This window comes from Callithrix jacchus, chromosome 4 (genome assembly GCF_049354715.1).
Source record: "Callithrix jacchus isolate 240 chromosome 4, calJac240_pri, whole genome shotgun sequence".
Lineage (NCBI taxonomy): Eukaryota > Metazoa > Chordata > Mammalia > Primates > Cebidae > Callithrix > Callithrix jacchus.
Window position 1 is genome coordinate 113,307,482 of NC_133505.1, and position 19,346 is coordinate 113,326,827.

The window sequence follows — 19,346 nt, forward strand, 5'->3', positions numbered from 1 at the left end:
AACAAACAAACAAAAAAACAAAACAAAACAAAAAACCACATCTTTGTGGGGCTAGAGAAAATGAGAGATTTAGTGCATTCAGTGACGCTGTATGAAGTATTTCACCAAAAAAGAGCTAACATAAAGTCCTAGGGTAGGAGATACAGCATCTGTCCAAGAAAGGGGTACAGGGAAGAGAAAATACAGCAACATCTGTTTTCTAAATGTGCCAATGTGAAAAATTCTCAGAGCCAGCTTGCTAGGGTCATGGGAAGGAATTAGCAGCAAAAATTGACAGCCAAAAATAAATAAATAAATAAATAAATAAATGAATAAAGGAGTCTGGTTTTGTCAGTAAAGACAGAATAATAATATTTACAAAAAATTTCTATATTCAAGGTTCAAAAAAGAAAATTCTGGACTCAATATGCAGAAAAAAGACTGAAGCATCTATGTGTAAGAAGAAGAAATAACTATAAGGGCAAACCTTGGAAAGGAGAATCATGACATGAGAAGAAAGACTTTTTTCTTTTTAAAGGGAAGTAACGATATGTGATCATGCAAATGCAAATGTCTGTGGACATTACTGTTTGCTGGTGGGAAGAGAATTTTAATGTGTGCCCTATGCAAATGCATTTTATAATAAAACAAATGTGCAAGGACTTCTGGGGGTGAGGAGGACAGAGGAGAGCAGCAGCTGCTAAACGCTGATGCCTGAGAGGCATGGGAGGATAGAAAGTGCCATTCTGGAAACCTGAGCAAATTCTACTAGAGAGGATGAAGTCAAAACCCCATCCTTACAAAAATTCTCTTACAGTTGACTGAGAACTGGATGCCTAAAGAATTAATATCTGGAAGATCTTCTCATACCCAGTGCTTAACCATAAGCAATTATTTCTCTGTGCTTAGAATGATCCTCGTAAGAGGACATTAAAAAAACAATTAACAGCAAAAAACCTCACTTTTCTGTGCCGAGTCATGGGACAAGTGATATGAAATGCACAATAAAACTTAGAGAAAGACCAGTGTAGAGACAGTGCACCTGTAGTCACAGTTACTTGGGAGGTGGAGATGGGAGGATCTCTTGAGCCCAGGAATTGGAGAAGGTAGAGTACCGTAATGGGCTTTGAATAGCCACTGCACTCTAGCCTGGGGAACATAGTGAGACCTCATCTCTAAACAAAGAACAACAAAAAGAGAAAAGGCTAGAGATAAATATAATGCAAGCTATTATAAACCATTTAGTGTCTGTATGTCAAAATTAGCATGAATGTCAACGCTCATTTACCACACAGTCCTAGGCACTTGTGAAAGAATAGAAGGCAGACTCTACAATGCTGCACAGTCTGGTTTTGACCAAGTGATGGTTATTCATAACTGTATATCTGAAGCAATTATTAAAAAGAAACTGGGAAAAAATCTGTCTCTGTGATAGAGATATTTAAAACAAGCCATTTTGAAAATGTTAAAAAATTAAAATTGTAGAAAGTCGAACCATAGGTGCCATGTTTTGCCTGAAGTGGTAAAAATACCATCTGCCTCAGTCTTTTAGCAGCATGCTTATTTCAAGTAGCAGTAGGCTAAACTACAGGCATACGCTCAGCTCCAGCTGGGGAAAATACACAGACGTTTGTCGATGTTTTTCTAAGCAAGAGTAGTCAACATACTCGTTTTCCTTTAGACATATATATTAGTTACCATAGCAAACCAAACGTGAATGTGGTCCGAGAGGCTTCTCCACCAGTCCCAACACATCTCCAAGAATTCCTGCAATTCAATAGGTGGCACTCTTCCCTCTAGCACTGAGCCAAAGCGGCTCTGCCGAACCTTGAGGCCAGAAGCCTAAGGAGCTGGAGCAGTCCGAGAGATGCCTACCCAGGGCTGCAGGACAGTCACTGTAATTAAGATCTCCACCGCACTATGCACTGGAGCAAAAGTGTTAGCTTCCTGGTCACACTTCACTTCTGGTAATTACATTCCATCTAACACAACTTCTGCAATTTTAACTAGGTAAGATATTCCTTGTTTTTCCATCTTAAAAGGTACTAAGGTAGGACTGTCTTACACAGTTAAATAGCTTCTATCTTTGCCCACTACCAAGGTGGGTGACTTTCAGCAATGAGTATAGTGACTTCCAGTCTGTGTTAACTACTTTAAGAGACAGGGAGAGATTTAATGAATTAAGAGTTGTCAAGTGCTTTGATATCTTAGGACGAAAGGTACTACGGCAGTGTAAAGCATTCATATCCAGGCTCTATCACAACAGGAACTCAATTAAAAAGGAGTTCAATTTCTATCTGAGTATCTGTGTACAGACCACTATTTTGCTGAATGTGACAGACATTTTGAAGGTCCAGCTGAGAATGATTTTGAAATGATCACCTCTTCCACACTCTCCCCTACTTCCTCATCATCTGAAACTGACAAAATTGAGTGATGGGATATAAAGCCACAGAGTGCATGACCAAAATAATTATATACAGTTTTTTTGGACGCTTTCTCTTTTTTATTATTTTATTTTACTTTTTCTGGGATACATGTGCAGGATGTGCAGGTTTGTTACATAGGTATACCTGTGCCATGGTGGTTTGCTGCACCTACTGACCGGTCCTCTAGGTTCCCTCCTTCGCCCCCCCACCCCGCAACAGGCCCTGGTGTGTGATGTTCCCCTCCCTGTGTCCTTGTGTTCTCACTGTTCAACTCTCATTCTTATGAGTGAGAACACGTGGTGCTTGGTTTTCTGTTCCTGTGTTAGTTTGCTGAGGATGATGGCTTCCAGCTCCATCTATATCTCTGCAAAGAACATGATCTCATTCCTTTTTATGGCTGCACACTTTCTTGATATCTGACTTTTCAGATAAAATTTGGCTTTTGAGTTTACAAATACTTATCACTTGGAAATAAAGAAATTATCAGCAGGAGGTGAATTTCACAATAATCTCCTGAAATGGCTGCTGAGTTTTTCAGATACTATTTTACAGATAACCCCTACCAGGGGAACCCTAAGGCACCAAGCATGATGCCAATGTTAGCCTGAACATCATGACCACAAAAAGTAGACCACACAAAGCAGAGAGGAATAGACCTGAGGTCGTAAGATGCATTACCAAGAGTCCATAACACACTGCATAAGGGATAATACTGCAGACTTCTCCCCGAGACTTGGTAAAGATACAATCTTCTCTATGCTGCTTTGGTTTAAGTCTGAGTTAAGGATGACAGGTCTGGATTAATTACCTCAATCAAGTTATGCCTTTAAGTATCAGAATAGCACTACATATTCAAGGAGGGGTGGTTTCTATTTACTGGCATGAGAAATATTATCACTGGGCACCTAAGAAGGCAACCTTAGGCAACTTTGGGATAGAATGTATATTACACAGTATATTACACAGTCAATATACTCTTAAAATGGCTAATTTGAGTCTATGGTCCTCAATTCCAGACCTCTCCTAACCTCCTTGTATGTCTCCTAACATAACAGGAATGTCACATTCATGCACACATATTTGTCAAGCACTCCTGTGGAAGCCTATGCTAGGGAGGGTGATGCAACCATGAACAAGGCCACCAAAGTCCCTGTCTTTAGATCTTTTACATGCTAGTGGAAGAAATAAATACACATTTAAATAAAAAATGAAGATAATTTTATGTTATGATCAATGTTAAGGAGAAAAAACAGCAAAGGTGGAGTGGCTACTTTAGATAGGGAAGCTGGAGTCAAGGGAGCTTGTGATGGCAAACTCTGGCAGTCATGTTCATGGTAGTTGTCTGGGCACTAGCATTGTGCTTCAAATATACTAAACATCAGATAAAGGCTGGGTGTGGTGGCTCATGCCTGTAATCCCAGCACTTTGGAAGGCTGAGGCAGGCAGGTTGCTTTGAGCTTAGGAGTTCGAGATCAGCCTGGGCAATGTGGTGAAATCCTGTCTGTACAAAAAATACAAAAATGTATAAAAAAAGGCCGGGCTCGGTGGCTCACGCCTGTAATCCCAGCACTTTGAGAGGCCGAGGCGGGTGGATCATGAGGTCAAGAGATCGAGACCATCCTGGTCAACATGGTGAAACCTCATCTCTAATAAAAATACAAAAAATTAGCTGGGCATGGTGGCGTGTGCCTGTAATCCCAGCTACTCAGGAGGCTGAGGCAGGAGAATTGCCTGAACCCAGGAGGCGGAGGATGCGGTGAGCCGAGATCGCGCCATTGCACTCCAGCCTGGGTAACAAGAGTGAAACTCCATCTCAAAAACAAAAAAAAAGTACAAAAAATACAAAAATTAGCCAGGCATTGGTGGCTCGCATCTGTAGTTCCAGCTACTCAGGAGGCTGAGGCTGGAGAATTACTTGACCCTGGGAAGCGGAAGTTGCAGTGAGTGGAGATCGCGCCACTGCACTACAACCTGGGTGACAGAGTGAGATCCTGTCTAAAAAAAAAAACACAAAATAATTTAAAAAATATATTAAATAAATGTTGGTTGGGTGAAGGAGTATAAACCTCAGGATAAGAATGTCTCCTCCCAAATTTAGAATGAGCCTAAGGGAATAGAAGAGCACTACTCTAAATTGCTCATTTTGTACTGAGGAAACTAAGGAAAGACCAAAGAGATTAAGTGAATAATTTGGTTTGGATGTTTTGTCCGCTTCAAATCTCATGTTGAAATGTGACCTCCATTGTTGGAGATGGGTCTGGTGGCAGGTGTTTGGGTCATGGGGTTTGATCCCTCATGAATGGCTTAGTGCCATGCCCTTGGTGATGAGTGAGTTCTCACTCAGTTGAGTTCATGCGAGACCTGGTTGTTTAAAAGTGTGTGGCACTTTTAATACCTTTGCCATGCACCGCGATTCTAAGCTCCTTGAGGCCTCACCAGAAGCAGATGTCAGCACTATGCTTCTCATATGCCTGCAGAACCATAAGCCAATTAAACCTCTTTTCTATTTTTTTTTTTTTTTTTTGGAGACAGGGTCTCACTCCCATTGCCCAGGCTGGAGTACAGTGGTGTGATCACAGCTAACTGCAGCCTCAACTTCTTGGGGTCAGGTGATCCCCCACCTCAGCCTCCTGAGTAGCTAGGACTACAGGTGTGCACCACCATGCCTAGCTAATTTTTTTATATTTTTAGTAGGGAGTGCAGTGACACAATTTCAGCTGACTGCAACCTCTGCCTTTCAGGCTCAAGTAATCCTCCCACTTCAGCTTCCTGAGTAGTGCACCACCATATCTAGCTAATTTTTGTATTTTTTTGTAGAGACAGGATATTGTCATATTGCCCAGGCTGGTCTTGAACTCCTGAACTCAAGTGCTCCTGCTTCAGCTTCCCAAAGTGTTGGGATTACAGGTGTGAGCCCCTATACCCAGCCAGGTATTTCTTTTTTATTTTTTTAAGATGGAGTCTTGCTCTGTTGCAATGGCATCATCTTGGCTCACTGCAACCTATGTCTCTGGGGTTCAAGCAATTCTCCTGTCTCTGCCTTCCGAGTAGCTGGAATTACAGGCATGTAACATCATGTCTGGCTAATTTTTTTGTATTTTTAGTAGAGACAGGGTTTCACCATGTTGACTGGGCTAGTCTCGAACTCCTGACCTCAGGTAATCTGCCCACCTTGGCCTCCCAGTGCTGAGATTACAGGCGTGAGCCACTGTGCCTGGTCCCAGTCAGGTGTTTCTTTATTGTACTGCAGGAACAGACTAACACAGTGACTGTTACCAGAGTTTGCAGTGAGATGGTGGCAGAGCCATTGCTTGGTCCAGGGGTGCTCTTATCTGTGCATCATATTTTTTTCTTTTCCATTTTTCAGCGGAAATCTCTTCCATTGTCAACTGCTTCTGTGATAAGAAACCCTAGAGGCATTCTCTGAGTCATAAAAAAAGCATCACCAGTCTGGGTAAAGAAAAGAAAGAAAGAAAAAAATAGCTGGGTGTGGTGACACATGTCTGTAGTCCCAGTTACTCAGGAGTCTGAGGCGGGAGGATCATTTGAGCCCATGAGTGGGAGACTACAGTAAGCTATGATTGTGCCACTATACTCCAGCCTGGGTGACAGAGTGAGACCCCATCTCTAAAAAGAAATTATAAAACAAAATAAGCATCAACCAATGTTCAATTGTCACTCTTTTCCCTTACTGTTTTTATTCATATGTCAGCTTTCTGTCACTACCATAGTAAAAATCCCATTCTTTATCTTCAAACTAGTTTACTACAACCATCCTAAGCAATCTTCTTAACTCCACTGATATCTGCAAACTGTGTTAAATGCTTTCCTTTCCTCTCTGCCATGAGACCCAATGCCCTATGCCTCATTTTTTCCTGTAGCAGCAGCTTGCTTCTCCCCCACTTACTGCACATGTTTTCTGTTTTCTTACTCATGGCCTCTGTTCACTCACTTACTTGCTCATTCACTCAACACATACTAAGTGTCAAGTCCTGTATTGGGTACCAGATATACAAAGAGAATAAGGATACTGTCTCTGCCCTCTAAGAGCTCACAGTCTAGGACCTGTCTCATAAATGGATCATTACAATATAACACAGTAAGAGCAGTGACTGAGAAATGCATCGTGTATTGAGGAACTGAGGAAAGCACCTAATCCAGCTCAGGGAACGACAGAGGACTTCCTTTAGGAGATAATCCTAAATTAAGGTTCATATAAGCAAAGGGAGACAGATAAAGAGGGCAGGGCATTCAAAGCAGAGGGGACTACATGAGTGAAGGTGCAGACAACAGAAGCAGTATGCTTTATGAAACTTGGTGCTGCTGCAGGACTGTGGGAGATGAAGCTGGAGGGTCTCTTTAGGGGAGAGATCACAGAACCCTATATATGCCAACCCAGCAAGCTCTGAATGTGCCAGTTAGACAACATGGAGCAATGAAGGGGTTTAAGCTGGAGAGGGAAACTGTCAGATTGGTGGTTTAGACAGTCACTCTGGCTGGTCACAGATCTGTGGGGACAAAAGAGAGGGAGGGGAGACTCAGCAGTGGGTTTTTCAGTGGTTCGGATGAAGAGACTATGAGCATGAGCAATGGAAAAGAGACCAATAGGAGGAGTTGGAGTCAAGACAATGTAGGCTATAAAACTGGTATGACTTGGTCATGGAACACAGGGTGGGGAGTAGAAGCAGCTTCTCACGTGGTAAGTTTCTCACATGGTTGACTGGTGGGATGACAGTGCTAACCTCTGAGCTAAAAAAAAGGCTCAGAGGTCCAGCACCAAGGACTGTAACTTTCCTAATGCAATGTACAGACTCTGGGTGATAATGATGCATCAATGTAGACTCATCATTTTTTTTTTCCTGGTGACAGGGTCTCACTCTGTCGCCCAGGCTGGAGTGCAGTGGCACGATCTTGACTCACTGAAACCTCTGCTTCCAGGCTCAAGCAATCCTCCCACCTCAGCCTCCCAGGTAGCTGCAACTACAGGAGTGCAACACCACACCCAGTTAATGTTTACATTGTTTTGTACAGACAGGGTTTTGTTGTCTTATCCAGGTTGTTCTTGAACTCCTGGCTCAAGTGATCCTCCCACCTAAGCCTCCAAAAAGTGCTGGGATTAGAGGAATGAGCCACAGCACCTGGCCTCAGACTCATTAATTGTAACAATGTGCTGCTCTGGTGTGGGATGCTGATAGTGAGAGAGGCTGCATGTGTGTGGGGTCAGGGGCTATAGGAACTCCATCCACACTTTTCACTCACTTCTGCTGTCAATCTAAAACTGCTGTAAAAAACAAAGCAAACAGCAGCAACAGAAAGGTCAGAGGTGTCAGAAAAGAAGTTTAGTTTAGTTTAAGATGCATTGGGTTCTTATGCCTGGGGGAGACCCAACAGGGTAAGTCCACAGCCGGCGTTTGGGTGTATGATGAGGCTCAAGTACACATCTAAGACAGAGTGACAGACACAAAAGCCCTCGGTTTAGAGGTGCTCCTATTATCTAGTTTTTCTTGAAGGAGGCAAAAGTATGTGAGGCAGATAAAAGGAGAGACTGTCTCAACATTCCTTGTGGGAGGAAGAGAAAAGATTTGATAGCCTCTGAGACCCCAAAATCGGCAGCGTCTGAGACCCTAGGGAAAGGCTCAGGGAAAAAGCCAAAAATCAAAAAAGAGGCAGTGAAGGAAAAACATCCTTCACTGGGGACAAAAGACCTGAGACAGACTCCAAAAACACCAGGACCAAGTTCTTTCCTGCTCCTAGTAAATCTATGAGAAAAGCTTCCCACTCTCCCCAAAAATGGCCCCCAAAACCCAAAAACCAAAGTACCCCAGTCAAACTAGAGTCAGTGATTCAACTGGAAGGAACCACCAGAGCTACCTGAAAAGCTTCTTAGAAATACTCGGGTCCTGATCTGCTTTGCAACCTTCTCCAAGAGGGAGACCTGAACTTAGAGAATTTTTAAAACCTCCTCAGGTAATTCTGACTTATGTTCCTGGGTAGAAGAACCAGTGCTTTACGCTGGGCGTGGTGACTGACACCTGTACGCCCAGCACTTTGGGAGGCCGAGGCGGGTAGATCACCTGAGGTCATGAGTTTGAGACTGACACAGCCAACATACTGAAACTCCATCTCTACTAAAAACACAAAAAATTAGCTGGACATGGTGGCAGGCACCTGTAATCACAGCTACTGGGAGGCTGAGGCAGGAGAATTGCTTGAATCCGGGAGGTGGAGGTTGCAGTGAGCCAAGATCACGCCATTGCACTCCAGCCTGGGCAACAAGAGTGACACTCTGTCTCAGAAAAAACAAAAACCGAAAAAAATCAGTGCTTCAAAGTAAATCTATTTTTTAATTGTTAAAAAAAAAAAAGAGAGAGAGACTTTATTTTTGGCAAGGAAAAGGGAATAAAGGCAGGGTGTCATGGGTGTGCCTCACCAGGCTGCCAGGAGAGCGCGAGGTTCCAGGTCAGCTCTGGAGAGGCCCTTGAGGATTTTGGTTGTCCCACGGCAAGCAGAGCCCTTCTGGGTCGTATTTCTTCCTCCCTGTCTTTAGAGTACAGGTGTGCTCACATCCTGGATATTCCTGATTGTTGCATAAATGAGATGGTTGACATGTTCTTTTAGCCAAGCAGCTGTAGACATGCCATACACCTGTTAAATGTTCCACTTGTTCCTGAGGTGAAAGCAGAACGTGACCCAAGTGTGTTCCTAGGCCTGTACTAATGCACTGAAATCTGACCTTCCACAACAGTTTTTAACCAGGGCTGTGTGTCAGAATTATCTGTGGAAATGACAAACCTGATGCAGTGCTATCTAGGCACAAGTGTTCTCAAAAGTTCCACAGGTGCTGTGAGAACTCCTACCTTTGGGAGTCAAGTCTGCCCTGTAAGGTGCTTTCTAGGTATTATCTGATGGTCCTAAAGGTTGTCTTCCATCTGCAGGCCATAGGCATCTTTCCAACAATGGCTAGTGATTTTACTGTTTATTTTTCCTCATCACACTTACTGACACTTGACATTGTGTTATTTATTTAGTTATCAATTTCCCGCACTAGAATTGCAAATATTCTGAAAGATTTCATCTAGTTCACCACTGTATTCTCAATACCTAATATAATGTCTGGGATGAAACAGATACTCAATAATAATTGAACCTTATTACACCTGCTATTGCCTATACTTAACAGAAAATGTCCCTCAGCTCTCAATTCTCTTTTGACCTTTAAAATATAAACAAAAGCCAAACACCAAGTTGAAATGTGTAAAAAAGTACAGTATGTATAAAGTCTGCCTACCTTCCCATAGTCCAGTCTTCCTTTTTCTTGAGCCTACAGAATAAGAGGGGGAAATTAATTTGTTACTTCTCTAAAAGTTTAGTGCTTCTATAATTTTTGCTTTCCAAAAAATAGAAAGAACTCAGCTTCTCTGTCCCTCTTTCCCTTTCTCTATTTAATATACTTATTGAACTATATATTATAACACATGTAAATTTCAAGCATATAGAAAAGTTGAACAGTTCAATGAGCACACATATACACTCTAGCTATATCTGGCAGGAGTGGGCATCACGACTCTTCACGTCACATGTTTCAGCAAGTATCTTATACACACAGGGCATCTCACATATCACCCCAGGGTCACAATCAAAATTAATGAACTCACAATAATGCCATGTCATCGAACACAAATCTATATTCAAATTTCTCCAACTGTTCCAGTAATATCTTTAATAGCTTTTCCCCCCAAACCAGAATTAATCAAGATTCACACACTGCATTCTGGTTTTTATGTCTCTTTTGTTACCTTATATTTATTATTATCATTTCTTCTTTTTTTGCCGTTTAAACTGAGACTAGTCTCTCCCCACTTTTCATGGAATGAAAATAAAAGCCATTAACTTCTTTTCATAAAAACCATTAACTTTTTGCAAAGACAAGGATAGCTATTTTATAAAATCCCTTTTCCTTCTTTCCTTATTGCATCATGTAACTTGTTTCTGTTTTGCTTATAAACCGGAAGTTGGGTCTGGAAAAGCTTGCTAAGATTTAGGTCAAACATTTTTGGCAAAATACTTGATATGAAAATATTACTCCATCAATTCAGGAGGTACAAAATGTCAGGTTGTTCCACTCTTAGTAATGGTATAAATTTGGCCGGGTACAGTGGTTCATGCCTGTACTCCAGCACTTTGGGAGGCCAAGACCGACAGATTACCTGAGGTCAGGAGTTTGAGACAGCCTGGCCAACATGGCGAAACCCTGTTTCTACTAAAAGATATAAAAATTAGCCAGTGTGGTGGTATGTACCTGTAATCCCAGCTACTCGGGAGGCTGAGGCAGGAAAATCGCTTGAACACAGGAGTTGGAGACTGCAGTGGGCCCAGATGGTGCCACTATACTCCAGCATGAGCGAAAGATCAAGCCTCCATCTCAAAAAAAAAAAAAAAAAAATAACATAACAACAAGAGTTACTTTTCGCTGGCAAGTGAGTTTGTGTTTTGCAGACTTCAGAATAAAATTTCTCTTGCCACTTCTACATAGAACAAGAGCCCTCCAACTTACAAACAGTTTAGGTCTCTGGGACCATTTTGTTCCTGAGTCCAAATTTACATGATACAGGTAATTAACATAGGCAGATTACTTCCATAAAAGAAAAGGAAATGTTTAAAATACTGGTCCTGGAGCTGGGCACAGTGGCTCAGCTGGGCACAGTGGCTCACCTATAATCCCAGCACTTTGGCAGGCTGAGGCAAGAGGATCGCTTCAGCTTAGGAGTTCAAGACCAGTCTTGGCAACATAGAGAGACTCCCTCTCTACAAAAAATAAAAAATTAGCTGGGTGTAGTGGTGTGTCCCTATAGTCCTAGCTACTTGGCAGGTTGAGGTGGGAGGATTGCGTGAGCCTGGGAGGTTGAGGCTGTAGTGAGGCATAGTTGCACCACTGCACTCCAACCTGGGTGACAGAACAAGACCCTGTCTCAAAAAAAAAAAAAATTGGTTCTGACCCTTCTTGCTTCTTTAGAATCCTTTATAAGTATATCTAAAGACAACTGCATTTTTTTTTTTTTTTGAGACAGAGTCTCACTCCGTCGACCAGGCTGGAGTGCAGTGGTACGATCTCGGCCCACTGCAGCCTCTGCCTTCCGGATTCAAGTGATTCTCCTGTCTCAGCCTCCTGAATAACAGAACTACAGGCGCCCACCTCCACACCCGGCTACTTTTTGTATTTTTAGTAGAGACAAGGTTTTGCCATGTTGGCAATGCTGGTCTGAAACTCCTGGCCTCATGTGATCCACCTATCTTAGCCTCCCAAAGTGCTGGGATTGCAGGCATAAGCCACTGCATCTGGCCCTTGTTTTTCTTATTTTCATAGTAAGAAACTTTTAAGACACTGTTCACACATAGCTATTGGCACCATCACAACCCACTCTAAAATTGTGATTAAACATTTTCAGTGAAACAAAAGACCTCTGCAACCAATATACTATGAAAAGAAATAACGTCTTCAGCCTGCTCTTGAATGTTTTTAGTGTTCTAGGATTTTCAGTGAGCTAAGAAGAGCCTGAACTTAGGACTGAGATGCATTATACCAAAAGGAATATGAGTGAGTTCTTAAAGAAATTTTTAAACTAAGCTATTAGTCTCTCTGCTTAGATATTTTATATTTATTTGTCTGTTTCTGGGCATCTTTTCCTCAAATAAAGTAGTTTTGTTTATACTGAAAATCCCTCTCCCACCATAGTAACTTCTGCGGAAGTAGGAGGGAAGCCCTGAACACATCTGTACAGCTCATTTACGACTTAGCTGCTCACTTTGATATTGTCCAAATATGGACTGGCCTTGATCTTATGAAAAATCCACAGATGGCCTGTGATCAAAATTTCAGCACTTTCACAACATGCTTAGTCTTTCAGTTCTCAAACTCGCAGCTGACTCTTGAGTTCATTTAGGTTAACAGACCTCTGACATTGAGGCTGATCCTGTGGTCACAAGTTTTCCACTTTTTCCATTGTCCATCCTTTTCCTTGTCTCTTGCTGACTACTATGGATTGCTGAGGTGCAGCACTTTTCAAATGATACTACAATGTTCTGAAATATGTATTTGGTCAGAGTCCAGTTTTCTGACATACAAGTCCTAAAATCTTCAGAAACTCACCAAGTGATGCCTTTTTGTATGTTAACAAGCTGACTGATGGCTGGCAGCTCCTCACTTCAGGATGGGGACTGGTCATGGCAAAGATCAAGGCAGAATTAGAAGGCTAGGGCTTTCAGCCCACCCCCAAATTTCTGGGGAGGGGAGAGAGGTTGAAGGTTAAGTTGATCACCAGTGACCAATGGCTTAATCAATCCTACCTATGTAATGAAGCTTCCATAAAAAAACAAAAAGATAGAATTTGGAGACCTTCTGGGGAGCTGAACACACAGAGGTTTCTATATGGTGATGTACTGGAGAGGGAATGGAAACTCCACGTCTTGATTTATGTATCTTCTCATCTGTATCCTTTGTAATATTCTTTAAATAAACTGCTAAGTATAAGTGTTTCTATTCCAAAATTCACATAGCTAGGAAAAATAAAGTAAGTGCTTCTCTGAGTTCTGGTTCAAATCAGTTGAACCAAAGGAAGTGGTTGAGGGATCCCCAATTTATAGCCAGTCAATCAGAAGCACAGGTAAAACAACCTGGAGCTTGTGACTGGCAACTGAAGTGGCGGTGGGGCAAGGGGGTTGCAGTCTTGAGCCTCAACCTGTGGGATTTGACGCTATCTCCAGGTAGATAATGTCAAAATATGGGGCATGCCTGTTGTCCCAGCTATTGAGGTGGGAAGATTGCTTAAGGTCAGGAGTTACAGGCTGCAGTGAGCTATGATTGTGCCTGTGAATATCACTCCACTCCAGCCTAGGCAACAAAATGAGATCCTCGTCTCAAAAAAAAAAAAAAAAAAAAAAAAATCTAACTGGTGTGAGATCAAAAGAAAAAGCATCAGAATAGAAGTTAGAGACATTCAGCTGGAGTCAGGTTGCTGAACTGATTGCTTGCTTGTTGATCGGGAGAAATTTTCGCATCTTGGGTCACAGAAGTCTCCTGTGTTGACTGTTACTGAGAGACTGTACAAAACACTTTTGAGTGTGTTTTCTTCCCAGATGCACAAACTGGGAGTCCTAGAGAATTGTTCCTATGGTCAAAACAACTCAACCCTGAGCACATGTGTCATTTCCTTACTGTCAATGTTGCCTCTCTTCTAACCATCTCCTCTTCATGCTCTCTCAATATTCTCACTGTTTAGTGCTTAACATGCAGTGCTTAAGAGTGTTGAAAGTTAGAAAGCTGAACTTTTGTGCTTGAAGACTGAAAGGCAAACTATGGAGAAACTATGACTGACAATGACTTAGGGGTGGAATTTTCTTTTTGGATGCATTGAGCCACTTCCCAGTTTGCTTCAAAAAGATTCAATAGCAGCTTCTTCACATAAGAAGAGCAAATATGCCAGCACTTTGGGAGGCCGAGGCACGCGGATCATGAGGTCAGGAGCTCAAGACCATCCTGGCCAACGTGATGAAACCCCGTCTCTACTAAAAATACAAAAATTAGCCAGGAGTGGTGGTGTGTGCCTACAGTCCCAGCTACTTGGGAGGCTGAGGCAGAAGAATCACTTGAACCCCGGAGGCGGAGGATGCAGTAAGCTGAGATTGCGCCACTGCACTCCAGCCTGGTGACAGAGTAAGACTCCATCTAAAAAAACAAACAAACAAAAAAAAACAGGCGAGTGAATATAATGTTCTTTACTGATAAGGAAATCTAGAATAGCCCTATCACAAATTCCTGTAAAACCATTTTTACCATCCCATATTTTGTTTATAGAATAATCATCTTAGAAAATTCTAGTATTTTGAAGTACCTGTGCTTAACCACAACTTATTTTCAAACCTCAAACTCTCTCATTTTACTTTGTTCTCCTAGCTTGGCCACTACCCTTTCACCCAATAGGAATACATTATTGGGAATGATGGCAGAGAAACTCTGTGGATATAATCCAGATCTGCTCAAATAGAAGCCTACATAAAATGACAACACCATTACCACAGCCATTATAATCTGAACATGCAACTACTGATATGCAGCTCACCCGAATATCCTTTTCATTTTGTCACAACACACTTTCTAGCTCTGTGAAATCATTTTACCCTTGATCACTTTAGCTTGTACATAAAAGTATCATTTATTTTAGGTAAATATTTAAACTTTTATAGATATATAATACATGTATGCATGTATACACATTTCCAGCTGTTATATGGGTACAATATCTACATATGCCAAATCCACACCTGACAATAGACATTCTGATATGCTGTTTTAACACAAAAAGCTTTAGAGCTTATAAAAACATGGTGGCCAGGCACGGTGGCTCATGCCTGTAATCTCAGCACTTGGGGCAGATCACTTGAGCACAAGAGTTCGAGATCAGCTTGGGCACCATGGCGAGAAACCTGTCTCTACAAATAACAACAACAACACAGCAAAAACCAGCCAGGCATGGTGGTGCACACCTGTAGTCCCAGCTACTCAGGAGGCTGAGGCGGGTGAACTGATGGAGTCCAGGAGGTCAAGGCTGCAGTGAGTTGTGATTGCGCCACTGCATTCCAGCCTGGGTGACAGAATGAGATCCTGTCTCAATAAATAAATAAAAATACCTAGTTAGATACAAATAAATGGTGATTTAGATTACTACACAAATAATATTTCTCATTAAACACTATTCTTACTCTTTTTGTAAAGTAGTTAATTTGGGAGGGGCTATAGTTTCTATTACACCTCTTGGTTGCTCATTCAACAAATACTCATATGAGTCAGGTACTGCTTAGGCACTACAGACACAGGCATGAACAAAACAGATCAAAATATCTGCCCTCTTGGAATTTATATTCTAGAGGGTTACAAAGTGTTGTGTGATTGATTGATTGACTATTTGATTGGTTGATGAAACAGGATCTTACTCTGTCACCCAGGCTGAGTGCAGTGCTGTAATCACAGTTCATGGCAGCCTCAACCTCTCAGGTTCAAGCAGTCCTCCTACCTCAGCTTCCTGAGTAGCTGGGGCTACAGGCATGTAACACCACACCTGGTTAATTTTCAATAGAGATGGGGCCTCACTATGTTGCTCAGACTGGTCTCAAAACTCATGGATGCAAGTGATCCTCCTGCCTTGACTTCCCAAAGTGCTGAGATCACAGGCGTGAGTCACTGTACGTGACTACACAATACTGTTTTAGCTATGGTTTGCCTACAATCTCCCAAGCACCGCAAGAGCAGGGAAATTTTCTCTTGCTCACCACTGTATCCCAAGTCGAGATCAGTGTCTGAGTGAATGAATAAATGGGTGAAGCTTTTTCTTTATATGTGTCGGTTATGTACTATTTATTCAGGAAACGCACAGGAAAAATGCATTTTACTCACTCCTAGTTCTAGGAAAGCTGGATGTTTTGGTTGTGAGCTAGTATGTAGGTATTGTGGGGCCCTTAGCTGACACTTTACACATAACTTTTAACCATATTGAACAATGGCATATTTTCATTTTCTCACCCACCTTCTATTTATAAATACACTAAAGAAGGGAATCTAAGCTTCCATCTGTAGAAAACAAATTCAATGATTTCATGAAAATTAAACAACAAAAGGCTAAGATAGAAAAGAATTAGTGTAATTAAGTGCTTCAAACTTAAAAGCAGTGTGTGTAAGGGAAAATACCTTAAAATGGAAGTTAACAGATATCCAGAGAGATTTTCAAGACATATACCTCAAAATTTAAAGGCCTTGTCTACTGATTACAGCAACAGGTCTAAGATTGTAATTGTGAATACTCCAAGAGACATTGTGACCTGGGAAGATGGATATGTTGGGAGCCAGAAAATATGGTTTCTAGTCCTTGGCTGGTTAATAACTTGAATAACTTTTATATTTTCATATAGGCCTTTATTTCTTGATCTGTAGAGCACCAGACCAAACCAGAAGTTCCCAAATGCTGGGCTCTCACAAATGCTGGGCTGGCTGTATTGGAATCACCTGAGTAGCTTGTGAAAAATGCAGATTTCCATAGCTTACCCCTGAGATTCTGATTTGTTTGTGGATCACTGGTCTGGCCTATGTCTAAAGTCTTTTTCAATTTGTGCTTCTATGTGCATCAGGGTTTCAAAGGCTAAAAGAGAACAACTATGTAAACTCCCTAAGTCTCAAGGAGAATGGAGAACTGTAACTTTTCCCTTTTTGTTCTAACATCTGCCACTTATCATATGTATTTCTAGCAGAGCAAGATGTAATAATAATAATAATAATTATTATTTTTGATATGGAGTCTCACTCTGTTGTCCAGACTGGAGTGTAATGGCGTGATTTTTGCTAACTGCAACCTCTGTCTCCTGGGTTCAAGCGATTCTCCTGCCTCAGCCTCCCCAGTAACTGGGATTACAGGCCCCCACAACCACGGCTGGCTAAATTTTGTATTTTTAGTAGTAATGGAGTTTTGCCATGTTAGCTAGGCTGGTCTCGAACTCTTGACCTCAAGTGATCCGCCCACCTCGGCCTCCCAAAGTGCTGGGATTATAGGCATGAGCTATCGCAGCCAGCCAGAGGAAGATACTATTAAAATAACTTTCTCACAGCGGCCCAAAATAGGCTGATATAAAATAAATGCAGTCTCTATTTCAACAGCCAGCAGTCCTGAACCTCTTCCTGCCACACTGTTCCTCCCCAGAAGCCACTGTAAATTCTACCATACACAGCAATTCCCTGAGGGCTTCATTACTGGGGTCTTTAAAAGGGATTCACTCATCTTTTTGCCTCCTGTAGGTGTGCTTCTTGTCAATCCAGGTCAAGAGAAAAGAATGTAATTTTTCCCAATCTTTAGCAGTTCACAGGGAATGTGTGGTTTGAACCTTGTTTTATCTTTTAAAAATGTGAAAACAGACAAGATAGTGTGCCTGTGCTCATGGCACTGGAGGCCTCCTCAGACAGCTATAGTGAGCACTGTAAAACAATATTTCATACAAAAGCAAAAAAAAAAAAAAAAAAAAAAGCCAGCACTCTGATTGAGAGGATGCACAAAGGAATTAATTCCAAAGGTTTATATACCAGTCTCTGCAGACTAAAGGCAGACAGATTCCCTGTTGGTAAGTAGTGGATGTACAATGTGGTCTTTTACTTTAAGAAACAGACTTTTTTCTTATAAGTCAGGTAACAAAGAAGGATTGGATGACATAAATGAACTGTTTCCAATTTCCAACTACTGTTACCTGGACTTGAAAGCTGGATATGGGGACACCTTTTTCTAAAAGCAGAAAACTAATATTTCACAGTAGGGAGTCCAGAAATTGTGAGAGACTAATCATCTCTACTTATCAGGTTATTCTTCCCAAATGTTACAGGCTATATTTTAGAATAACTGTCATTTTAAAAGATTTTCTTTTTTAAACTTTCAAGGAAAACTACCTTCCTCACAAACTTTTTAGTTGAAAGAATACAACGAACACTCATTTGCCCTCCACTTCACTTAGATTCACCAATTGCTAACACCTTACCACTTCTGTTTTCCCTTTCTCTCCATACCATTTATTATTTTGAGAGTAAGTTGTAGATATCACGATGCTCACCCCTAAATACTTCAGCATTTGTTCCTAAGAAGACTGACATTTATTATAATGGCGAATTATTCATTTGACAGGGTCTCCCTCTGTTGCCCAGGCTAGAGTGCGGTGACACAATCATGATTCACTGTAGCCTTGGCTTCCTGGGCTCAAGAGATTCTCTAGCCTCAGCCTCCTGAATAGCTGAGAATATAGGTACATGCCATTATACCTAGCTACTTTTAAAAGTCTTTAGTAGTGATGAGATCTTGCTATGTTTCCTAGGCTGGTCTTGAACTCCTGGCCTCAAGCAATCCTCCTGCCTTGGCCTCCCAAAATGCTGGGATTACAGGCATAAGCCTCCGCACCCAGCCCTATAATGTTATTTAAAATACAGTTCAGGCTGGCCGTCTCTACAAAAAAATACAGTGTACAGTGTATGGAAATAACAGAAAGAAAGGCGACAAGTCAGAATTCTACTTCATCTGCTAGCCCTAAAGTTTGAGCAGCCCACTGAGATTGGTTTGGTAGAAGGAGGGCTTGTGTTGCTGGGCTTTCCAGTCACACAAGCTGGAAAGATACTAGAATATAAAGGAGCAGAGCAGGCCTTTTCTCTGCTATCTTGGTCATTCTCTATGAATAAGAGAGCACAGAAGGCATGTGAAAGGAAGTTAACACCATTCAGAACCGGACTGCTTCGTTTGGGTACCTGATTTTACCATCTCTTTCAACTGGGAAAACAAATGGACTTTTAGAGGCAGGTGCAGATGTCCAAGGAGTTAATTTTCTCATATTCTCTTCCTTCGGTTCACTGGGAAAAAAGAAGCAACAGCAGATGTAGAAGGCTATGGCGTCCAGTTTTAAAAAGGAGAGAGGCAAGGAGATACCAGGTATACTAGAGACAGGTGAGGAGCTACTACTTGTATTATCTATATAACAAATCTCTCTCTGCTCAGAGGTCTTGTTATTTCTTTGCAACCTGTTTTTCTTGCTATGCTACTCTCTTGGAATTTGGAAGAAACATGACATTTTAAATCACACAGTTTGACCAGGAAAAGAAATCTACTCGGATCTCAGAAAGGCCATGAGTAAGGAAATCAGGCTAGTAGTAGAAATTAGTTGCTTCCTCCAGCAGCAAGTTCCCAAGGCAACGGCCACCAACCTTGATGGTGTACTTCAAATTCACCATGTCAAGAACCAGTCTTTCCACTTAACTTTCCTATTTCTGTTAATGGTTTAATTTTTTTGTTATCCTAGTCCAAAATCCTTGTTTTACCTTCTGACTGCCCCTCCTGAGTCCATACCTGCCAGCCTCTCCCTATCAGATCA

The 19,346-nt window shown here is 41.7% G+C and overlaps 1 protein-coding gene across 23 annotated transcripts in view; it reads right to left on the minus strand.

The window, feature by feature from the left end:
* The window catches only part of PDSS2 (decaprenyl diphosphate synthase subunit 2), a 294,704-nt gene that overhangs the window by 29,321 nt on the left and 246,037 nt on the right, over window positions 1-19,346 (minus strand). For 6 of the 23 annotated variants that reach the window (XM_078369897.1, XM_035296440.3, XM_008994855.5 and 3 more), the window contains one exon: window positions 9,697-9,729. The exons of 1 other annotated variant lie outside the window; for it this stretch is intronic. In XM_078369897.1, the coding sequence (XP_078226023.1) occupies window positions 9,697-9,729 (33 nt within the window). Of the gene's footprint in view, window positions 1-2,502; window positions 5,859-8,838; window positions 9,076-9,696; window positions 9,730-10,707; window positions 10,830-12,555; window positions 12,687-14,948; window positions 15,067-18,726; window positions 18,829-19,346 lie in introns of those variants that run through there. 16 more of the 23 variants (XM_054254313.2, XM_008994854.5, XM_008994851.6 and 13 more) reach the window with 13 other exon arrangements.